The 23409-nt window shown below is 38.2% G+C and overlaps 1 protein-coding gene across 3 annotated transcripts in view; it reads right to left on the reverse strand.

The window, feature by feature from the left end:
* Window positions 1-23409, reverse strand: part of INO80 (INO80 complex ATPase subunit) — a 140116-nt gene that overhangs the window by 71504 nt on the left and 45203 nt on the right. For all 3 annotated transcript variants that reach the window (XM_059372556.1, XM_059372555.1, XM_059372554.1), the window contains exons 8-19: window positions 22463-22516; window positions 21476-21679; window positions 19303-19498; window positions 18093-18160; window positions 16384-16593; window positions 15825-15905; window positions 14913-15008; window positions 6413-6472; window positions 5847-5989; window positions 4392-4476; window positions 3283-3400; window positions 2211-2296 (exon numbers count right to left, since the gene is read on the reverse strand). In XM_059372556.1, the coding sequence (XP_059228539.1) occupies window positions 2211-2296; window positions 3283-3400; window positions 4392-4476; window positions 5847-5989; window positions 6413-6472; window positions 14913-15008; window positions 15825-15905; window positions 16384-16593; window positions 18093-18160; window positions 19303-19498; window positions 21476-21679; window positions 22463-22516 (1401 nt within the window). The remainder of the gene's footprint in view (window positions 1-2210; window positions 2297-3282; window positions 3401-4391; window positions 4477-5846; window positions 5990-6412; window positions 6473-14912; window positions 15009-15824; window positions 15906-16383; window positions 16594-18092; window positions 18161-19302; window positions 19499-21475; window positions 21680-22462; window positions 22517-23409) is intronic.

The following is a 23409-nucleotide window of genomic DNA, read 5'->3' on the forward strand; positions in this document are numbered from 1 at the left end:
ATTGGATGGGGCGCCTGGGTGGCTCAGTGGGTTAAGCCGCTGCCTTCGGCTCGGGTCATGATCTCAGGGTCCTGGGATCAAGTCCCACGTCGGGCTCTCTGCTCAGCGGGGAGCCTGCTTCCTCCTCTCTCTCTGCCTGCCTCTCTGCCTACTTGTAATCTCTGTCTGCCAAATAAATAAATAAAATCTTAAAAAAAAAAAAGATTGGAAATAATATTGATGTTTAAGAAATCGTAAGGAAAATACTATGCACAGTGATTAAGAACCATACTACATCCTCTGATAACCTCCCTAATCACCACCAAATAACAGAAATTTTGACATTGCTATCATTTTTTGAGCCCTTTCTGGTATTAAGAGATTCATTGTTTTATAAAGTATTTTCCTTCTATCAGGTGTATCTGTGCAATACTGTTTGGCTTTTAATATTTTTTTAATATTAAAAAGTTTCACAAAATAGTCATCACGATTTCTTAAAAATAAATAAAACAAAGGTACAAAGGTACGCCTGACTTTAAAGGTATCTATCTCCACCACAATCTTTCAAAGAGAGTTACTAATTTCAAAATAATCTAACCTTTTGGCAGTGACAGAGGAGAACCACCTGATATTATCAAGAACCTTGAAGATGCCTTTTAGGTAGAAGGAAAATTGTGAAAAACAGGTGGAATCTATGGAAGATGGGGGAAAAACTCTGAAGGACTTGGAACTGGCAGAGAAAGCAGAAGGAAAATATGGGGAGGATTCACAGGCATAAGAAAAAAAAATAAGTCTGGTAAGGATTCAAAAAAAGATATCTATAAACCAAAAAAAAATTGTTTTAAGATTTTTAAAAAAAATTTTTATTTTTTAAAAAGATTTGATTTATTCATTTGACAGAGATCATAAGCAGGCAGAGAGGCAGGCGGAGAGAGAGAGGAAAGGAAGCAGGTTCCCTGATGAGCAGAGAGCCAGATTCAGGGCTTGATCCCAGGACCCTGAGATCATGACTTGAGCTGAAGGCAGAGGCTTTAACCCACTGAGCCACCCAGGTGCCCCTAAGATTTTATTTTTAAGTAACATACAGGCCAAATGTGGGGCTCAAACTCATAACCCCAAGATCAAGAGTTGCATACTCCATTGACTGAGCCAGCCAGGCACCCCAACAAACCAAAATTACTGGCTTAATATGAGGAAAAAATATTAAAACCCAAAGCACATTAAACTTCTAATTCTTAGTTTACAGAAATACAGGAGGCCATAGAACATGTTAGACAACACAATGATGCAATTAGCAAAATCCTACATGTGGGATACTCTATGGGATAAATTACTCAATTTCTTCAACAAGGGAAAAATGTAGGGAGGGACTAAAAGATTTATTAAGACACATATCACCCAGGGGCGCCTGGATGGCTGAGTGGGTTAAGCCTCTGCCTTCAGCTCAGGTCATGATCCCAGGGTCCTGGGATCGAGTACCTCGTCGGGCTCTCTGCTCAGCGGGGAGCCTGCTTCCCCCTCTCTGCCTTCTTGTGATCTCTCTATCAAATAAATACATAAAATCTTAAAAAAAGAGAAAAAAGACACATATCATCCAAACACCAAGTGTGAATCTTGCTTGGATTATGATTTCAAAAATCTTTAACAGAGAAAGAGTGGGGCAGTGAACAGAAGTTGGAAGGAGAGTGAGGGAAGAGAGAGAATCACACAAAGATAAATGAGGATAGCTGAGCAATGTCTCGATATGTTACAGTATAATGGAATTACTAGCTCCTTTAGCAGATGTGAAAATATATGGATACGTATTTTTAAAAAAGACTAAATCCTTTAAAAAAGACTAAATATTTTAGAGATACAGATGAAAATATTTGTAAATGAAATAAAAGACATCTGGGACTTCCTTCAGAATAATTTAGAGGGATGGGGATGGAAATGACTCAATCACTGCTGAAGCTGTACAGTGGTTTACAAGAGGGTTCATTATACTTTTTCCCTTACCTTTGTAATGCCTCAAATTAATGAAAAGTATAAAACAAAAAGAAGAAAAAATAGTATCTGCCTTGGTTGTTTGAGTCATTTTAAATCTTCTTTGATCCACTCAAGTTTATGGTTTTCTCTCAAACTAATCACCCTTCAAACTAAACCTTTATCAGGGAATTTTTTTTTGTCCTGGAACCCCACCCAAGGTAGAGCCCATGAAGGCTTAAACTAATGAATTACTATTTCCTTACCTTGTCAGACAATTCATTTTCTACATCTTTCTTGATTCTCCTCAGCATAAATGGCTTCAAGATCATATGTAATCGAGAGAGTTGATCTGAAATGCCAGGAGGCATTTAATACATTATATTGTATTAATAATACATTATATTGACTTAACATAAACAAAAGATATATCATGGTCATCTCTTACTAAATTGTTCTTACACCTTTTGGCTTGATGAACCTCTGAAAGAAGACTAAAACTTAAATCTTTTCCTCAAGTAGGTAACCAAGGAGTCTGAATTTTCACAGCACCCCCCTATAGCCTATGGGGCAAAAGCATTTTTCTGTCACTTACTCAGACCAACAAGGACCACTTAATTTTTATTAGAATTTACAAGAGTGTTTTAGGATCATTTTATCAATAACAGAGTTCTCATATAGGTAAATGGACGCTATCTGGGCCTCCCAGTGTTCCTCCAAAATCATTTTTTCTAAGTATGTCAGCAAATTAACAAACTGTAGTATAAGAAATTAAGACTTTTCTAACAGTTGGTAGATGTCTGTTTGTATCAATGTAATAAACACTTCATAATGTTCTTAAAAGAGATGATTCAACAAGGTCAAAAGTATTGGTAAATAAGGTTTAAAATATTCACAGTGGAACCAAATCCTAATATAGAAAGAAAATAACAAAAATGATCCCTCTAATATTTCTGTTTTCATCACAGGATAAGGATAAAATCCTTAACTCATTCAATTAGGAATGAATGAATTAGGAATAAAATCCTGATATGAGTTTTTCAGAATCTACATGGAAAATGAGGATTTTATAAGCCAAAATGTGGTACTTTTTGAACTCTGCCCATTCTGCTTTGGTTAAATAGTAAACAGTACAGCAGTATCACCTGTATAAATCCTTTTGGCTCTTTTAAACACAAACAAAGCAAATAATTACTTTACAAGAGAACCTCTTCCCCCAGACAGCTCCAATCCTTCTATGAACACTGCAAAAAAAATTCTTTATATAGAAGAAAATATTCAATTATGTGTTGCCTACACTGATAAGTAGAAAGAAATAGAGTTCATAAAAGCACTCACTCTCATCAATGGCGGATTTGTTTTCAGCGTGGCTCTCAATGTCCTTGGAAAACCATTCATTAAATTCCTCATGTGAATCAAATAATGTTGGCATAATGAAATGTAGCAGAGCCCAGAGCTGGAAACAGAAGATATGTGAAATAACTGTAAGATAACAAAATGACAGTGTGTGAGGATATGGTGAGGGTCTGGAGAGAGTGAAAGTTGCGGGGTGGTATGTGTGTGTGTCTAGGAACAGGTATAAGTGTTGGCAAATGGGCTAAAAAGAATGAGTGTGTAAGCACATGCCTCATCAACAAACTCTTATTTTCTAAGATGTTATAGCAAAATGAGATTATTTTTCAAATAATTTCCAACTAAAAGTCTAAAAGTATAAGTCCTGCTCATATTTTGCAATGTGATAGTTTTAAAGATCTTATATACTGAAAAAAATCCATTTCACAACAGAATACAATCTGAAGCAGCATAACTTGCTAATTAATAATGACTCTTAATCGGAGGTTAATAAATTATGGCCTCTGGTACAAAGGCTGCTTTTGTACCAACTACTTTTATAAGGAAAGTTTTAGTGGGACATAGCTCCATCTATTCCTTCATGTACTGTCTATGGCTGCTTTCACATTACACTGGCAAGGCTGAGCAGCTGCAATGGCAACTATATGGCCTGTAAAGTCTAAATTATTTACTATCTGGGAAAAAAACTACTATCTGGCTCTTTACAGAAACTTTTCTGATCCTTGTTCTAGATGATAAATTATCTTTCTAAATAAGGAGTTTTAGCTCCTCTCAGTGCCAAAGAACATTACCTTTTCGTTTTGTTATAAAAACATCTCTGTATTAGATAGGTAGCATTCCTAATGTGGCCACCAGTTATTCCATAAATACAAAGGAATACATTAATTATTTGCTTATGCCAGAGAATAAGAAAATAGGAATGATGCCCAAAAAACCCACTTAGGTCAATCTATGGTCAAATTCTTCCTTTTATGTGTGGATTATAATTTGTACAGAGAAGTGACGTTCCAGGTGGGCATGGGAAAGAATTCTATTCATGCTAGAACCATTCTATTTAATGCAGACATAAAACTGAAGGCTTTACTAATGCCTACCTCTGCCATGGTGTTCTGAATTGGGGTCCCAGTTAGCAAAAGCCGATTCCGACACTGGAACTGCAAGAGAATCTTCCAACGAACACTGTTCAGTAAAATGAATTACAAATTCCAAGTTAGAAGTAAATCTTTCTTCACCCTACTAAGGCCCTGTATTTCTAAAAACGCTTTCCAAAAAAATTCCAAACACTCAGAATCAAGTACTCCACTGTGTACACATTGAAAGATATTATTCAACAAAGCCAAGGATAGAAAATGACTCCTGTATACTGAAACCATGGTATTAGGGTTTAGAAAAAATAGCCCTCAAATGGGCAGAGTACGATCTTTTCTGGCTTAACAAAGTGCTCTACTATCTTTGGTCAGTTTTGTTGACACTAGACTTTTAATTATAAGGTATTTATCTGCAGTAGAAAGCTTTACAATTATTAATCTCTGTGCTTCCAGTGTGAGTATAGAAAGATCAACGGAGAAAGGGAAAGGGTATGAGAAGAAATGCAAAATGAGTATACTGCTCCCAGTAATAAATATGTCCTACCTCAAAAGAGTATAATATGAAGTAATGTCTGTTGGAGGATAGCAAGTACCAATTTGTCAGTTAAAATGGATCTCTAAGAATGTCATATGGGCTCACCAAGAGTTAACAGAAGTTCACCAAATGTAACATTTAACATCACTGAGCAACACTTTAAAGTCAGGCAATGACTTACTATTCAGTTTGTTACTGAAGGTAATAGAGTACTTTAAACATGTAACTTCCATGAAAAGATCTTGGGGCTCTAATAACCAATCAGGGACTAGAACAACCTGCACAGAACAAAGACAGAACCTACAATCTATATAATGTAATATTCTACTTCCTACTAAGACCTCCTGTTCAAAATAATCCCTGAATCAACAGACAGACAAAATGTCTGTCTTCTCCCACAAAAATGTTCCTGGAAGAACAAAATCTATTAAGATGCAATAAATACTGAGTAGAGAAACAGAAGTTAAGAAGAACCCTTGTGGGGCGCCTGGGTGGCTCAGTGGATTAAAGCCTCTGCCTTCGGCTCAGGTCATGATCCCAGGGTCCTGGGATTGAGCCCCACGTGGGGAATCTCTGCTCAGCAGGGAGCCTGCTTCCTCCTCTCTCTGCCTGCCTCTCTGCCTACTTGTGATCTCTGTCTGTCAAATAAATAAATAAAATCTTAAAAAAAAAAAAAAGAAGAAGAAGAAGAAGAACCCTTGTATTCTGAACATTAATATTTGTATTCCGTGTAAAATGCAAAAGGGAATTCTTGCCTTCTGGTCAGAGACGTGGCCTATGCAAAAACGGTATCATGCCATGTTCTGATCCCTCTCGGACCCTTACTCCCCTGTGTGTATATCGTTAAGGATATCGTAAGTCTGTATCCTCTCTCTCTGTACATCTATACTGTCTCAGTCTAGTTTGGTTTCTACTAATCATGTTACCTGGAGCTACTCTTGAGCGCCTGGGCCTCGTCCAATACCATGTACTGCCACTTGACACGCTGGAAATACTTCACATCTTGCACCACCAGCTGGTAGCTGGTGATGACCACATGGAAGGGGGCGTCCTGAGTGTAGAGCGTCTTCTGTAAATATAAGAAGGGAAGAATGAAAATAGATACCTAATCAACTCACAAGATAATGAGGAATGGATTTTATTTTCTAAGGCTAAGTTGTTTAACAAACTCCTACTAAAGATGTGCTGCTTCTGTGTGGTAGATGTGCAATGAATTAAACCGTAACTTTTTAAAGTACTCACCTTAATTAGAGATCATGTTAAACACTGGTCTTCAACTTATTTAAGAGTTCTTACTCAATTCTGGACTTAAGTCCAGGTGATTGTCTATAATGGGAAAAGTGTTATAGAAGAAAAAGTGCACTTGCCTAGTGTCTAGAAACATATATAAGATTTTATGCACAAGAAGTTACTCAAATAAAATGGAGAAATGATTACATATGTATGTGTATGTACATGGGCACATGTGTATATGCAGTAAGCTGAAAGTTACCTGACTCCAGAATCTCCTGATAACTTTTCTATCATGAGGATTTCCCCAATATGGTAGCACCTGGAAAAAAGACCATTATGTAGATTATTTCCTATTTATAATCTTAAAAGTATCATCATAAATGTTATTCAGAATGATTTTAAAAGAACCAAAAGAATGAATATACTGCCATTAGTACTCTTCTTGAGGACTGAATTAAAACATACAAAACATTCGTGAAAGGGCATCAGAAAACTATGGCTGTAGAAGAGAATTACAGAATCAAGATCCAGAAAAGAAAGTCCATCCAGAAAGTAAAGTCCGACACCTGGTACGTATCTTTCCTAATGATGTTGATCTTTTCCAAAAGTTCTAGTTGAGAAACCAAGAAATTGAAGAGGTGGTTTTTTTTAAAGAGACGCAGGGCCTACAGAACAAAAACTGGAATTCAAGGAGAAAAGATTATCAGATCCACCCACCTTCCTGGCCTTAAGACGGGAATCACAGGATACATATCCATGGGCAGTAAAGGTCAACTACATGTAGATGTGCCTTAACAAGTACAGAAAGCTAGCTTTCAATCATCTCAATTCCTGACAAGATTAAGGTGGGGACTTTGGATTATTAGTGCCCTCACTCCCAACCGGGCCCCACCAAATTACTAGAGGCCAAAACCAAAACAACGAAACAAATACCACCAGCCCAGAACACATATAAATCCTCTCTGGAAGAAGAAGAAAACAGACCCCCCAAATTATCTCTAGAATTTTTCCTACATAATGTCTGGCATACAATAAAAACACAAACAAAACCAACAAAAAAGTCCCAGACATATGGAAAAACTAGACCCCGTAACTGAAAACATGAAAAACAGATACAGGAAATAAACCCAGAGGAGACCCAGGTGATGGAAATATCAGAAACAGACTTTTTTAAAAGATGCTAATTAGTTCCTGGAATTAAAAGATAAGCTTGGGAAATTCAGTGGTGTTCTAGAAACTATAAAGTACCAAAGGGAGTTTTTTTAGATCTGAAAAATAAAATAACTAAAACTGAAAATTCATTCATGGGTGTTAATGACAGATTAGATGGAATATAGAGAAAATTAGTAAAACAGATGATAGGTCAGAGGGAAATATTTAGGCTAAAGCATGGTGAAACAAAAGAATGCAAAATTCAAAACTTTTTCTGTGACATCTTTAGGTGCGCTTTTCTTTTTCTTTTTTTTTTTTTTTAAAGATTTATTTATTTATTTATTTGACAGAGAGAGATCGAAAGTAGGCAGAGAAGCAGGCAGAGAGAGAGGAGGAAGCAGGCTCCCCGCTGAGCAGAGAGCCCGATGTGGGACTCGATCCCAGGACTCCGAGATCACGACCTGAGCCGAAGGCAGCAGCTTAACCACTGAGCCACTCAGGCGCCCTAGGTGCGCTTTTCTTTCAAGGTGCTTCTTAGGTCTATAGCCTGATGTTTTTTGTTGCTCTGAAAAATCTCAGTCACAGTGAAGTATAAATACACAGGAAGAAATGAAGATCAATTAAAACAGTGAATAGGTAATATGAATACATTTAAATGAATTTAAAATATATAGATAATAATAAAATGCTTTGTGGGGTTTGAAAGAGAAAATATATACAAAACAGCATGTCTCTCTCTCAAATAAATAAAATCTCTAAAACAACAACAACAACAGCATGTGAGTCTACAGAAGAGGAATGTAGTTAAAATATATACTAAAAGCCCCAGGCACATGGGTGGCTCAGTTGGTTAAGAGTCCAACTCTGATTTCAACACAAGTCATGATCTCAGGGTTGTGGAGCCTGCTTTAGGATTCTCTCTCTCTCTCCCTCCACCCCATCCCGCTCAAGGCTCTCTCACACTCTCTTTAAGGAAAAAAAAAAAAAAAAAAAAAAAAAAAAAAAGTATACTAAAGCCCTTGTACTGTCTGGAAAGCAGTAACAGTATTAATTTCTGTTACTTTTAAAAAAGTCAAGGATGCATGTTTCCTTGACTCTTGGATATTCTCCTGGGTATCTACTAAAGAATAAAATGAATGTATAAGTAGCAAGCTAAGAAGGAAAGAAAGAGTAGTAAACTCTAACCAATCCAAAGGACACCAGATGGGGCGCCTGGGTGGCTCAGTGGGTTAAGCCGCTGCCTTCGGCTCAGGTCATGATCTCAGGGTCCTGGGATCGAGTCCCGCATTGGGCTCTCTGCTCAGCAGGGAGCCCGCTTCCCTCTCTCTCTCTCTCTGCCTGCCTCTCCATCTACTTGTGATTTCTCTCTGTCAAATAAATAAATAAAATCTTTAAAAAAAAACAAAAAAACAAAAAAAACAAAGGACACCAGAAAGGAGAAAAGGAAAGTTATAGAAGTAGAAAGCAAACAGCAAGGCAGATTTAAATTCATGTATCAACAACTAGATTAAAAGTCCCCATAAATATAAACAAAAGGCAAGAAAAAACCTTAACTGTAAACAGAATGGTTAAACAAAAAAGAGAGAAAAAGATACCACATAAAAACCAAAGAAAGCTCATCTATTTAATGCCAGAGATAACGGGCAAGAGGCAAAGGCAAAAAGTCTTAACAAGAGAAATTTCATAATAATAAAAGGTTTGATTTATCAGGAAGAGAAAAATAATTGCAAATTTGTATACAACTCACAGCCTCAAAATGTAAAGCAAATGGACAGAAGAAACAGAAATAGGTAAGTCCTTAATTGTAGTAATTTAAAAATTTTTTTTACTTATTTATTTGAAAGAGAGACAAAGAGTACATAAGCAGGGAGAGGGACAAGCAAACTGAGATCATGATCCCAGCTATAAAATCAGATGTGTAACAGACTGAGCCACCCAGACATTCCTGTAGTAAATTTTAACATACTTCTTTCAATTAGTATTTCGATAGGCAGACAAAAATACCAGTCAAGATAGAGAGGAGCAGAAATACACCTGACCTAACCAACGCATATACAACGCTACCCTCAACAACTGCATAATACCTACTCTCTGCAGACACAAGACATTTAGAAACACTGACCATATATATGGTGGACCATAAAAGAAAAGTTCAAAAATTTCAAAGGATTAAAACCATAAAAAGCCTATTTACCTATCACAGTAGATTTAAGCCGTAACAAGATACCTAGAAAATCTTCCTTTGTTTCAAAATTAAGAACCACATTTACTTACTTAAAGTAGACCCTACACCCAATAAGGGGCTTGAACTCACAGCCTTGAGATCAAGAGTCATACAGTCTACTCACTGAGCCAGATAAGTGCCTCAAGAACCACATTTTTTTTTTTTTGAAGATTTTATTTATTTACTTGACAGAGTGTGCACGCACACTAGCAAGCGGAGTGGCAGGCAGAGGGAAAAGCAGGGAGCTGAGCAGGGAGACTAATGGGCTTGATCCCAGGATCCCAGGACCATGATCTGAGCCAACGGCAGATGTTTAACCAACTGAGCCACCTGGGCACCCCAAGAATCACTCTTAAATAAGCCTTGACTTATTTAATCAAACAGGAACTTGAAATAGAAGCCAGAAATTATTTTAAATTAAAGATTCAGGGTGCCTGGGTGGCTCAGTGGGTTAAAACCTCTGCCTTCAGCTCAGGTCATTATCCCAGGGTCCTGGGATCGAGCCAAGCATCGGGCTCTCTGCTTGGCAGGAAGCCTGCTTCCCTTCCTCTCTCTCTGCCTGCCTCTCTGCCTACTTGTGATCTGTCTGTCAAATAATGCAAGTGTGGCCCATCAAACCGTTGGACGGCTATAGTCATGCATAGAAAGCAATTAAGACCCCTAAAAACTCTTACTAGAAAAAGCTGAAAATCAATAATCTAAGCTCCATCCTGAGATGTTAGAGAAAGAAAAAGTGCACAAGAAAGTAGACAATAATAATAAAAGAACAGAAATAAATAAAATAGAAAACACACAAAATAGCGAATTTCAGGAATGAAAACAGAACATTAACTATAGAAAAAATATAAACCAAATATATTACTCTTAGGGAAAAAGAGGAAGTCAGAGACATCGGTCATACTAGAATCATAAAACAAATGTTACTCAGATATCTGCCAAATAAAATGAACTTTCAGATGTTATCATCACAGACCCAAGTATCTTTTGAATGCAAACTAAACTAACTATATAAATCTGAGCAGTCTGCATTTAATCATGCTCGCAGAGAAGCGAACAGATTTCTGACAATCTAAAGAAGTAATGGCAATAGAAACAATGAATCAATAGAGCAGAGGTCAACAAACCTTTTCAGTAAACAGGCAAATGATAACCATTTTCAGCTTTGCAGGCAATATGATCTCTGTCACAACTACTCAACTCTGCTGTTGTAGCAAGAACACAAGCACAAATAACAAACAGGAGAGCGTGGTTGTGTTTCAACATATAGGTATTTAAATTTCATATACCATTTGTTATGAAATATTATTCTTTTTAAATCAACAGTTTAAAAACACGAAAACTATTTTTAGTTTGCAAGCTGGACCAAAACAACAGGTGGCAGATTCCTCAATAAGTTAAATACAAAATGACTTAGCAATTCCACTCTAAAGTATACATGAAAAGAAATGAAAACAGGACACAGGACAGGTGTTCAAATGACAACTTGTACATGAATGTTCGTAACAGTACTACTAACAAGAGCCAAAAGGTGGAAACAACCCAAATACCCCTGAGAGATAAATGGATAAACAAAATATAGAATGTCTAGATAATGAAAATATTGTCATAAAAAGAAATAACATGTTGCAATATGAAAATATTATACTATATGAAAAGAAGCCAGATATAAAAGGCAACCTATTATACAATTCCAGTTAGATGAAATATCCAGAATAAGCAAATCCAGAGAAGCAGACTTGTGGTAGCCAGGGGCTGGAGGGAAAGGGGAATGGGGAGTGACTGCTTAATGGGGAAGAGGTTTCTGTTTAGGATGATGAAAAAATTCTACAACCAGAAAGTATTGATCACTGCACCACACTGTAAAAGTTGTTAAACTGTACACTTTAAATTGTTACATTTTAAACATTCCATGTATGTCTGTGGGTTGTTTTGTTTCTTTTTGTTTTTTGTTTTCAAGTAATCTCTGCACCCAATGTGGGGCTCAAACTCAGGACCCTGAAATCTAGTTGGATGCTCTACTGACTGAGCCATCCAGGTGCCCTTCCTCTGTATGTGTATTTTATCACAATAAAAAACAAAACAAAACAACTAGGACAAATGAAAGTGTCAACTGGAATAGGACCACATCCTATTCCATGGCCATATTTTACTGACCCCTAGAATATCCAAAGGAAGCTCAACATGCAAATGAGCACTCAGTTCCGGGCACGGGCACAAAATCAAAGGAGAGGTATCAATGACTCAAGCAGTAATGCACTGCCATCTAATGGTCAATGCAGTTATTACTGAAAACATAACTTGCTTTTGTTTTTTTTGTTTTTTAAAGACTTTATTTATTTATTTGACAGAGAGAGAGATCATAAGCAGGCAGAGAGTCAGGCAGAGAGAGAGAGAGAAGCAGGCTCCCCGCTGAGCAAAGAGCCCAATGTGCGGCTCGATCCCAGGACACTGAGATCATGACCTGAGCAGAAGGCAGCGGCCCAATCCACTGAGCCACCCAGCCCCCCCACCCCCTTTTTTAAAAGATTTTATTTACTTGACAGACAGAGATCACAAGTAGGCAGAGAGGCAGGCAGAGAGAGAGGGAAGGAAGCAGGCTCCCTGCAGAGCAGAGAGCCCGACGTGGGGGCTCGATCCCAGGACCCTGGGATCATGACCTGAGCCAAACGCAGAGGCTTTAACCCACTGAGCCACCCAGGCGCCCCCACAACTTGTTTGCTGGAAAATTTTAAGACTTAATTTTTCAACTTCCTGATTGTTTAACATGTGCTGGAAAAGAAAATGAATGAATGAATGAAATAAAATGAATAAATGCAGAAAATATATGACAGCTCCATATACCAAATGGCAAACTCTAGAGAAAATACTCAACAAATTGCCTTAGAATCTCATCTTAAAAATTTAAAAATGTCAGCAAAGTTAAAAGCTATATACCTAATGTGCCTTGTAAACAGTTTTTAAATCTACAATTAAGTCACAAAAATGGGGCCATAGCCACAAAGGTATCCCTAAGTGGAATATCTCAGATGTGTCCTTATTCCTTAAAAAACATAAGCGAGAAAACATCTGACTCCCCACCTCCACCCTATCCTGTACCCTTTAAACTGCATGGAACCTATGTATTAAGGAGACCCCAAATCAGGGAGACCCTAATAGTAACTCTTGATAAAGAATCTCCAGGGGTGCCTGGGTGGCTCAGTGGGTTAAGCTGCTGCCTTCGGCTCAGGTCATGATCTCAGGGTCCTGGGATCGAGTTCTGCATCGGCTCTCTGCTCAGCAGGGAGCCTGCTTCCCTCTCTTTCTCTCTGCCTGCCTCTCCATCTACTTGTGATTTCTCTCTGTCAAATAAATAAATAAAATCTTTAAAAAAAAAAAAAGAATCTCCATAAAATCTTCCTCTCTGTGCAGTTTTATCATCATTACTTTGGGGACAGAACTCACATTTAACTGATTTTACCATTTTTACTTGCAAGCAACATAATAAATCATACCCATTCTTTCTTATATCTCAATAACTTTCCACAATTAAACCCTGTTTAATAAATCTTTTCCACATCTTACACAATTTAGTGCAACATACTTCCCTTCTGACCTCAATCTCACTTCTTTTCCTCTGAATTAGTTAAAATCAACTTTATTATCTACCTCAGACATTATAATCTCGACTAGGACTAAAGATCTGACTTTAGAATATCAAGAAAATGAATTATTTATGAAAATATGGGGGGGAAGGCAAAGCCGTAATTTACAGGATATGTGCCCTGATGATATGATTTGCCAAAATATCTTTTAAAATAATAAGGTGGATACTTTCTACTATGGCAGTTTGACCAAGAGTATCAATCCATGGGCTAATGCAGCAAATCACTCAAACTGGACTTTGGTTTTCTCACTTATGAAACAAAAGGATGTAATATGCTTATTATTGTTACTGTCAGTAACAATTTTTTTTTTTTAAAGATTTTATTTATTTTTTTGACAGACAGAGATCGCAAGTAGGCAGACAGGCAGAGAGGGGGGGGGAGCAGACTCCCTGTTAAGCAGAGTGCCCGATGCAGGGCTCGATCCCAGGATCCTGAGATCATGACCTGAGCCAAAGGCAAAGGCTTAACCCACTGAGCCACCCAGGTGCCCCAGTAACTTTTTTTTAAAAAGATTTTATTTTTTTATTTTTTATTTTTATTTTTTTTAATTTTTTTTTAAAGATTTTATTTATTTATTTGACAGACAGAGATCACAAGTAGGCAGAGAGGCAGGCAGAGAGAGAGAGAGGGAGGGAAGCAGGCTTCCTGCGGAGCAGAGAGCCCGATGCGGGGCTCGATCCCAGGACCCTGAGATCATGACCTGAGCCGAAGGCAGCAGCGCAAACCACTGAACCACCCAGGCGCTTTTTAAAAGATTTTATGTATTTATTTGAGAGCAAGAGAGAACACAAACAGTGGCAGCAGCAGAGGGAGATGGAAAAGGATCCCCATTAAGTGGGGAGCCTGATGCGGGGCTCAATCCCAGACCTCAGGATCATGATCTGAGGTGAAGGCAGACACTTAGCCAACTGAGCCAGCCAGGCACCTCAGTAACTTTTTCTTTCTAAAGGTATTATTTATTTTATTATTACTTTTTAAAATAAAGATTTATTTATCTATCTATTTATTTATTTATTTATTTGACAGACAGAGAGCACAAGCAGGCAGAGAGGCAGGCAGAGAGAGAGGAGGAAGCAGGCTCCCTGCTGAGCAGAGAGCCCGATGCGGGACTCGATCCCAGGACCCTGAGATCACGGTCCGAGCCGAAGGCAGCGGCTTAACCCACTGAGCCACCCAGGCGCCCTATTTTATTTTATTTTTAAAGATTTTATTTATTTATTTGACAGAGAGAGACCATAAGTAGGCAGAGAGGCAGGCACAGAGAGAGGAGGAAGCAGGCTCCACGCAGAGCAGAGAGCCCAATGTGGGGCTCTATCCCAGGACCCTGAGATCATGACCTGAGCCAAAGGCAGAGGCTTTAACCCACTGAGCCACCCAGGCGCCCCAGTATTATTTATTTTAGAGAGAGAGCACGCACATGCACGAGAGAGACAGAGAGAGTGTGAGTGTGTGGAGGAGAGGGGTAAAGGGAGAGGGAGAATCTTAAGCACACTGTCGCTTAGCATGAAGCCCAGGACCCTAAGATTATGACCTGAGCTGAAATCAAGAGCTGGATACCTAACTAACTGACCCACCCCACTAATCAGAAAGTTTTAAAGAGAATGTATCTAAAGTATTTTAGAAAAAGTGCAAGAAATTAAAAACTCTTAGAGCAATTAAATAACACAGCAAAAAAAAAAAAAAAAGTCAGAAAGTTTATTTTAGAGAGCAATAGAAATTTTTGTTGGATCGATTTTTACCTTAAATTTAGGAACAAATCTAGTAAACTCCTGGTGCCAATTGTTAAGTGTAGAAGCAGGTGAAATTATTAAGAAAGGTCCCCAGATATTCTCTCTCTGAAAGACAAAAATTGGGTCAGCTAACTGCAGGAAAACTGGAGATATTTAGTTCAAAATTATAATCAGTGACAAGAGCAGTTTAAGAATGATACACTGTAACAAGAGAAATGGTGCCTAGTTCCCACATCTGCATTCTCAGCAACAATATCCTATGTTAATAACAACACAGGCAAGGAATTGGCTCAGAAAAACTTTGAGAAAAAGTACCAAGCATTACTCCCACCCCAACCACTTATAGGTCCTAATTTCTATCATTCACAATGCACTTATCATACCCTGACTTGTTTGTATTGCTTCCCTTATACGTGACACTCCTACCAATTTTACTATTACTGGAACTTTGCTTTTTTCAAAATACTTCTACATACATTTTTTTCATTTAATTCTCAGAGAATTCCTATAAAGTAGGTATTATCCCCACTCTGCAGAAGTAGAAACTAAACCTCAGAGAATTAAAGTGAAGTCAGAGCAAAACAGACCAGATAAAGTGCCCAAGTTTATACTGTTTATAGTCAATACGAGTTCAAATGTGAACCTGGGTCTTCTGGTCCAAATAACTACAATGTCTATGTCACTATATGAATGGCTCCGGGCAGGGGACGGAGGGCAATATGTCAAACCATACATTCTCAGTAACTATTTTAGTCTTGAAAACCAAAATGCTTCACCACACTGTGTCACCTTGAGATGACTTTGAAGGCAAGGAATTAGGTCCTATTGTCCTCAGATGCTACAAAGTGTGGCACAGTGCTTGATAATGGCTGATTCTCACCCCAAAATCTAGAGTGGGGAAGACAGACTGCATCTACCCACCTCAGCTAGATGGGCCAGGAGGGCAATACTCTGCACTGTTTTACCAAGGCCCATTTCATCTGCAAGAATGCCATTAATGCCCTGGGGGAAAAAAAAAACAGTCAATAACCTCTCATATTCCATCACACAGAATTCAACCTACTGTCCCAAAGAACTAATCAAATTATCAGACTTAACTTAGACAAAGGTGACTAAAAATACCATTTCAGCACTATTACCCACAGCTGTAATGATTCCTTTTGCCAACTCCACAGCTACAACTAAGAATCATGGTATCTGAGGTGAAGATGCCAAATCCAGTTATTCAGCTAATTTAATCCAGGCCAAAAAACAATCAGGTTTACCAAGACCTAAGACAAACATGATACAAATATCCTCCCAATAAAATTTCAGGTTAAAAATTTAAAGACATCTTTCTGACTCTTGTCAGAGGATAAAACTTTTCAAAGGGAAGAAATTTAAAACTTTGTCTTGTGCTCATCTCACAATACACAGAACCAATGACTTTAGGAAAACATGTGACGAAAGAGAGTGGGTATGTCATAGTTCTAAAATTCACCTGTTCGTAGAGATTTGCCAACCAATTCATGCCTTTCAGCTGATAGCCTTTTAATTTGCCATTAAAAATTGTAGGCTGTGGAATATCTTCCCCAGCCCGGATAGATGGGTTTGCCAGGCTGTAACTCTCCCCAAACCCAGTGCCAGACTTGTTTGCTGCCCGAAGGGCAGCTGCTCGACTTTCTTTCGCATCTTCATCAAATGACCTTGTCTAGAAAGTAAGAGCACATTTGAAGAAACATATGAGGGAAAAAATGAAATTCAAATAAAGTTCATAATGATAATATATCTACTTTGTGATAACTGGAACAAAAGTTCTGATATTATTTAATATATTATATATAAAGCACAATATGCGAGGGGCACCTAGATTATTAATTCTTTTTAAAAATTATTTTAATAGTTACTTATTAATTTACTTATTTGAGAGAGAGAAAGAGAGAGAGCATGTGCACACGTGCGCTTATGAGAGGGGAGAAGGTCAGAGGGAGAAGCAGACTCCCTGAGGAGCTGGGAGCCCGATGCGGGATTCGATCCAGGATCATGACCTCAGCTGAAGGCAGTGGTTTTACCAACTGAGCCACCCAGGTGCCCTCTTTTTTAATTCTTAGATAATTCTATAAAAAGTGAAGTAGTGGGCGCCTGGGTGGCTCAGTGGGTTAAGCCGCTGCCTTCGGCTCAGGTCATGATCTCGGGGTCCCAGAATCGAGTCCCACATCGGGCTCTCTGCTCAGCGGGGAGCCTGCTTCTCCCTCTCTCTCTGCCTGCCTCTGATCTCTGTCTGTCAAATAAATAAATAAAATCTTTAAAAAAAAAAAAAAAAAAAGTGAAGTAGTTGCCTTCAGCTCAGGTCATGATCTTAGGGTCCTGGGATAGAACCCTACCCTGGGCTCCCTGCTCAGCAGGGAGTCGGCTCCTCCCTCTTCCCCTCTCCCGGCCATGTTCTCTCTCTCTCTCTCAAAACAACAACAAAACAAAGAAAACCCCACAATATATTAAATATTACTAATATTTTTACTAATTTACTAATATAAATTATTTTAACAATCACATAAGAATATGTTTTGGATGAACAGACATATTACATGACCATAAACCATATTACAGGACTACTTGCTCCATCAAGGCATGTGTTAAAATTTGTTTAGCTGGGTGTGGTGTAAAGAAAGTCAAGTTTATCCTGACTTGGAAGCTCTTACATGGGGATCCTATGCAGTATATTATTTACTTTCTTTACTTAAATTTAATCTAACTGCAGTTTCCTTCTGATTTCATGAAATATCACTACTTCAAGAATTAGCCACTTATTACTAAGGTGAAATAAAGTCCTAACTTAGCAGTATTCTTATATCGATGATATAGCTCTCTTAATAAGCACCAATGTCATTTATACCACTAAATAACCATGATGTGCTTCACACTACATTACCCATGATTACTCAAGATGACAAAAAAAATAGGTAACTGTCCAAGCTTCAGTCAACAGACTCCTAAGGCTTAGAAAAGTGAATGCTCATTCTCCACCCTTCCTCAATTATTCCTACTGCTCTAAATAGAGACACAGCCTCTACCCAACACACTCACATATATACACAACTGCCAATGCTTTTAATTGAAACTATGAGTAAGTCTAAAGGAAGACCACTCAAGTGAAAGATTGTAGGTTATTTCCGGAGCCCCTTTCAGTTTCTTTTCATTTTTAAGACTTACCCGAGCTTGATGAATATGATAAGCGTTTTCAGCATTCTTCAGGGCCTGGGCTTTGAAATGGTTACTATCTGAAAAGGAAAACTTAGAGATTATCATACGTCATTACTGATCTCCTTCAAAGATGCAACTCATACCAACACTGTCAATCCCTAACTCCCCCAATTTACTCATCCCTAAGAGTGAGAGAGTAGAAAGGTTCAAATTACATGACAGAGGTAAGGACTTAGGAGTGATTATGAAGGCAGAGGGCTGACATGGTCTCCAGTTGCCAAAGCCAGCTCACAGAAACCAACAGGCGACTGAGCTCATCTCCCAATCCTGAGTTTCTTGCACAAAACAAAGAAAAGCAAAACAACAGGGACTCAAAATTGTGACAGATTTTTGCTGGGTGAAACTATTCCCAAAGAAGAAATCCAGATATGTATGAACCCCAAGGTCCTTGCAAGCACACTTATTCTTTTTATTCTGAGCTCAATGTCATCTTGATCACTATTCTCTATGAAATTCCCCTCAAATTTCACCCCAATCCACCCTTCCACTTCTTGTGGTCACCAAAAGACCACAACTGAGGGGTGACTGGGTGGCTCAGTTGGTTAAGCATCTGACTTTGGCTCAGATCATGATCTCAGGGTCCTGGGATTGAGGCCCACACTGGGTTCCCTACTTGTAGGAAGCCTGCTTTTCCCTCTCCTCCCCACTTGTGCTTTCTCTCGTTCTCTCTCTCAATAAATAAAATCTTAAAAATACCACAACTGCACAGTCTTTTTCTTATGCTGGACTTGCATCACTAAGAATCTTAGTATGTGACAGATAGTTTGCTCTGCTGAGACATGTTCACTGAATTCTTCTGGTAAAATACCCTCCATTCTACTAACAAATCAAAACATATAAAATATTCCCAAACTTATAAGATCATATAAACATACACTTTCCTTTTCAAATTCTTTAATAAAAGTTATTTTGTATGTTTGTTTTATTCATACTTTCCCTACTCCATGCAAAAAATTCTCTTTTACTAATCATTACCTACCAATCAATATAAAATGTACAAGAACTAATCAGGTGTATAACCTTAGATATAAAAAAATGGAGGGTACCCACTTCCTCTACTTCTTTTTATTCTGAGCTCAATGTCATCTTGATCACTATTCTCTATGAAATTCCCCTCAAATTTCACCCCGATCCACTCACCAAACGCTTCAGGACTCACCATAATCCTCCTGTGTGATATTAACTACCACCCCTCCACCAATGTCAATTTGTCTTTGGGTAGAACTGTCTTCCAGTTTCCTCAGGATTTCTTCCTGAATTCCATCATGACCCATGTCTCGTTTGCGACTCATGAAATGGGCATACAATTCTGTCTGGGTGATTAGGAAGTTCAGTTTTCGCTGTTGCCTCTTGGCCTAAAGGAGAACAAAGTTATTTTCACTAAAAGACTAAAATCATCAATCATATACAAAGGTGATCAACAGAATTCACCAAATCTATATATAGTTTACATATAATTCTTTTACAAATTCTTCTACCTTAGAAAGGTAGTTAACTGCTAGTGCATAATTTTATTATAATCCAAGTCAGTGGTACTAAAAGCAAAGAACAACCTTTAGTTATATCTAACAATAACATGGGTTTTGCTCTTATTTACAATCTGAAGTCTTTTCTTCATTAGGCTTCTGTCTAAAATGCTTATTTCTTTACTGTATTACTTTCCTAGAGTGGCACTGAGACACCAACTAAACTCAACCAATGCATTTTTACTCCACAACCTGGATGTAGATACATGTGTTTAGTTTTAATATCTTAAAAAATGTAAACATGTGAAAAAATCTTCATCACTCAAAATCAAAATAAGTGACTAGAAGGTATGAATTTTTCGGGAAGTCAATTCAGGAGAAGCCAATCAAAGGAAGAAAACGCTCTGAAAACAGAATATATTTATCTGTGATAATATGAATAGAGATCAAACACACACACACACACACACACAGAGTCACTGCTTTACATTAACTATTTTTATAAAATTCATATGAGGTACAGCGGACTTATCCTTGATCCATTACCTTCCCCAAAATGAAAAACAAAAACACAACAAGGAAAGTTAATCAAGAAAGGAGACCAGTCCTAAAGTATGCTACATAAAACTATGCTCTCTCTTTAAGATTTTACAGTACTTGAGCCAGATTCAAACGAGTAGGAAATATGAAAGACAGTTTAACAGAAAACGGAGTTATTTTCATAATGGATACAGGTGTTTATGTTTAGTGTGTTAGCAAAGCTAACATTCTATCAAGGAAACCTCTCTAAATTAAAACAAGCATTATCTCCTTTAACCTTAAAAAAATCAACTACTATGCGTTCAAATGAACACAGTGAACTAAAAGAAAAACAAAGTTTCAACACGCTGGAGAAAGACATGAAGGAAACTCATCCGTTAACTATCAACAAAACTGAGAGAATGTCTCACAAACCTAGACTAGAAGTCTGGCTGCTTGTAAAACTTCAGGATCTGTGACCAACTCTCAAATGCCTCTAAATTCAGTAAGTATTCCGGATAGCATCAAATGTTTCCTAACACACTAATATGTTTGTCTTGCATGCGAAGATAAATGTTACCCAGGGGAAATAAGTAAACTGGGCAAAATCCATATTGGTTCTCAAAGGCATGATAAAGGACAGAAGATGAAGAGCTCAGCAATGGCCACACCTCTGCTCCGACAGGAGTACTACCCATACCTGAAAGAAAACATTAACCAATCCCCTGATTCTCTTCCTCTAGACCTCAACTTTCCTTCCACACATCCCAACTGGTTTGCTCATGGCAACACAATTTTTGTTTTCCTACTCTCTCCTCTTGCCTCCCTGAACGATCTAACCACCTACATCAACTGACATCAAGCTTAGAGGAGTACTGGCTGAAAGTTAAACCAGTGAAACAGGTGGGGGGATGGGTTTCAAAACTAGACTAGTTGTCTATTGTTCCTATCTGACCCTAAATTTGGCAGCCAGCCCTGCTCTTCCAACAAGGAAGAAAACTGCAGACAGTACCTGGAACCAAGCCAAGATAAGCTATAAGGGTTTTTTTTCTTTCGTTTGTCCCTTTTTTTCCTTTTTTTGGGCCTCCAGAAATATATAGAGGAATAAGGCTACAAAGAACAGAAAAACTTGGCATAGAAAAAAGAGAGGTGAAGGCCAGAAAGAGGGACTTACTGAAAGGATAAAAACAGAATTGGCTTATCAAACTAAAGATACTATCCTCAAAATTATTCTTAAAATGTTTTTTCAATGATCTCATTGATTAACTTTTAATTTATGTGGTACATAACAACCTCTCAATATGGCTGCAGCAATCAGGGTTTCAAAATTTTATACTACTGTCATACCTCCCGCATTTCCTCATCCAACTTCCGCTGCTCCAGGGCCTCCTTCTCTGCACGCTTGCGGTGTTCCTTCTCCACCTTCTCATATTTCTTCCAGTACAGAAGCATCTCCTTGGTGAGGCGGCGGGCACGAGGCAAGGTCTCTTTACAGTTCTTCTGGGCCTGCAAGGCAGCTCGACGTACCTCCTTCATACACTGGTGGGCAAGCTGCAGATGACAACAACATTCTCACAAAAGAGAAGACCCAAAACTAGGGCCAGCTCTCCCTGAGCTCTAATTCCTCAGTCTTGTCAGTGCACACAATCTTCCAATGGCCACATCTCTTTCTCTCCCAGAATGATTAATATCCCCATATGGTACTGTGACCCAAACCCTGGGGTAATACATGGTATGAGAAATCTATATACACAGTGCCTTAGAAGATGGGGAAAAAAAACAATGATCTGAGATGTGCTGGGAAATTACAAAGTATTACCACACATATTAAGAGTAATAGTTATTAATGCCTATTATATGTTAGGCTCCACTCTAAGCCTAACATATATTAAACTAATTTATTCTTCACAAAAACTCTATGAAGTTGGTAGTAACGATATACTCATTTTACAGGTAAGTAAACCAGTGATGAGTGATCAGCACAGGAAACAGAATAACATTACCTCATCTGATCTCACAGCTTTCAAAGGAGTTGTGCTACTTCCTTCTAAAGGAAGGTACTGATATTAACATCATCATTTCTTAAAGAGACTGAGCACAGGAAGCTTCCATGATCTCCCTAAGGAATCAGAGCAGGCTATGGTCTCATCCAAAACGGTTTAAATACCAGAAATGTGAGGAAGAGCAATTGTATTTTTAAAATAAATTGAGAACATTTAGAAATTCTCTTAGGTACTCCCAGATTCATTATCAATAGGTCACAAGATACAAGAGCAGCAAACATAAATATGATCCAGCATAACATAAAATGGGAAACACAAAACTATAATTTACCTTTCGGCTATTGGTGAGAAACAGGTTACGAGCTGAAGCTTTCTGCTTGTTGGCCTAAAATATTCAAAGACAATTATTTCATTTAGGAGTCCTTTTGAAATAAGATTATGTAGACTGACACTGTCTTTTATTCAACTCCTCAAGGGTTAAAAAAAAAATAAAGTCATCCTAATGCAGCAACTGAGAACCACACACAAAACTACTAAAACAGTATTAAGAATACTGCCTGGGGCTGCCTTAAATAGAGTCTTCTGCATCCTCTGGAAAGAATTTAAGTTATACTTAAGGCTTGAAGTGGATTAGGAAATATAACAACATACCCAACATACACCATCCTGACTAAAACACACTGCTTTCCAGAACCAACCTGCAAAGAAGCTGAGACAGTAGCCACTCACACACAGAAACTGCTAGGGGAGAGGTAAACTAGCTTCCCAGTTTGTGATTCTATCCTCCAACCAAGACAAACCTACTGCTACCATTAATTTCTCCCAACACTTAAGCTTCATCTTCTCAAAAAAAAAAATTCCAAGGCAGACCTAACACAAGATGACTCAGGAGCCAACAAGCCAGTCACCAACTGCTTATTTTGTCTTCCAATTTAGTTAAAACAAAAACCTCAATAAAGAAACCTGATTTCCTAAGATGATCCACTTGACATGGGAGAAGACACAGCATAGGCACAGCTGGGTGACTCTCTGTTAAAGCACTCTGCCCCTAATTCTGAACAAACAGTGGGTTTAAAGTTACAGACAGCCCAAATGCCATTTCTATAAAATTCCCACTTCAGACTGTCTGCTTAGGAGAATTTTTAGTCCTTTATCAAAAAGTTTCTTTTTTTTAAAGATTTTATTTATTTATCAGAGAGAGAGGGGGGGAGAGAGCGCGCACAGGCAGACAGAATGGCAGACAGAGGCAGAGGGAGAAGCAGGCTCCCTGCTGAGCAA

This window comes from Mustela nigripes, chromosome 13, assembly GCF_022355385.1.
Source record: "Mustela nigripes isolate SB6536 chromosome 13, MUSNIG.SB6536, whole genome shotgun sequence".
In the NCBI taxonomy this organism is placed as follows: domain Eukaryota; kingdom Metazoa; phylum Chordata; class Mammalia; order Carnivora; family Mustelidae; genus Mustela; species Mustela nigripes.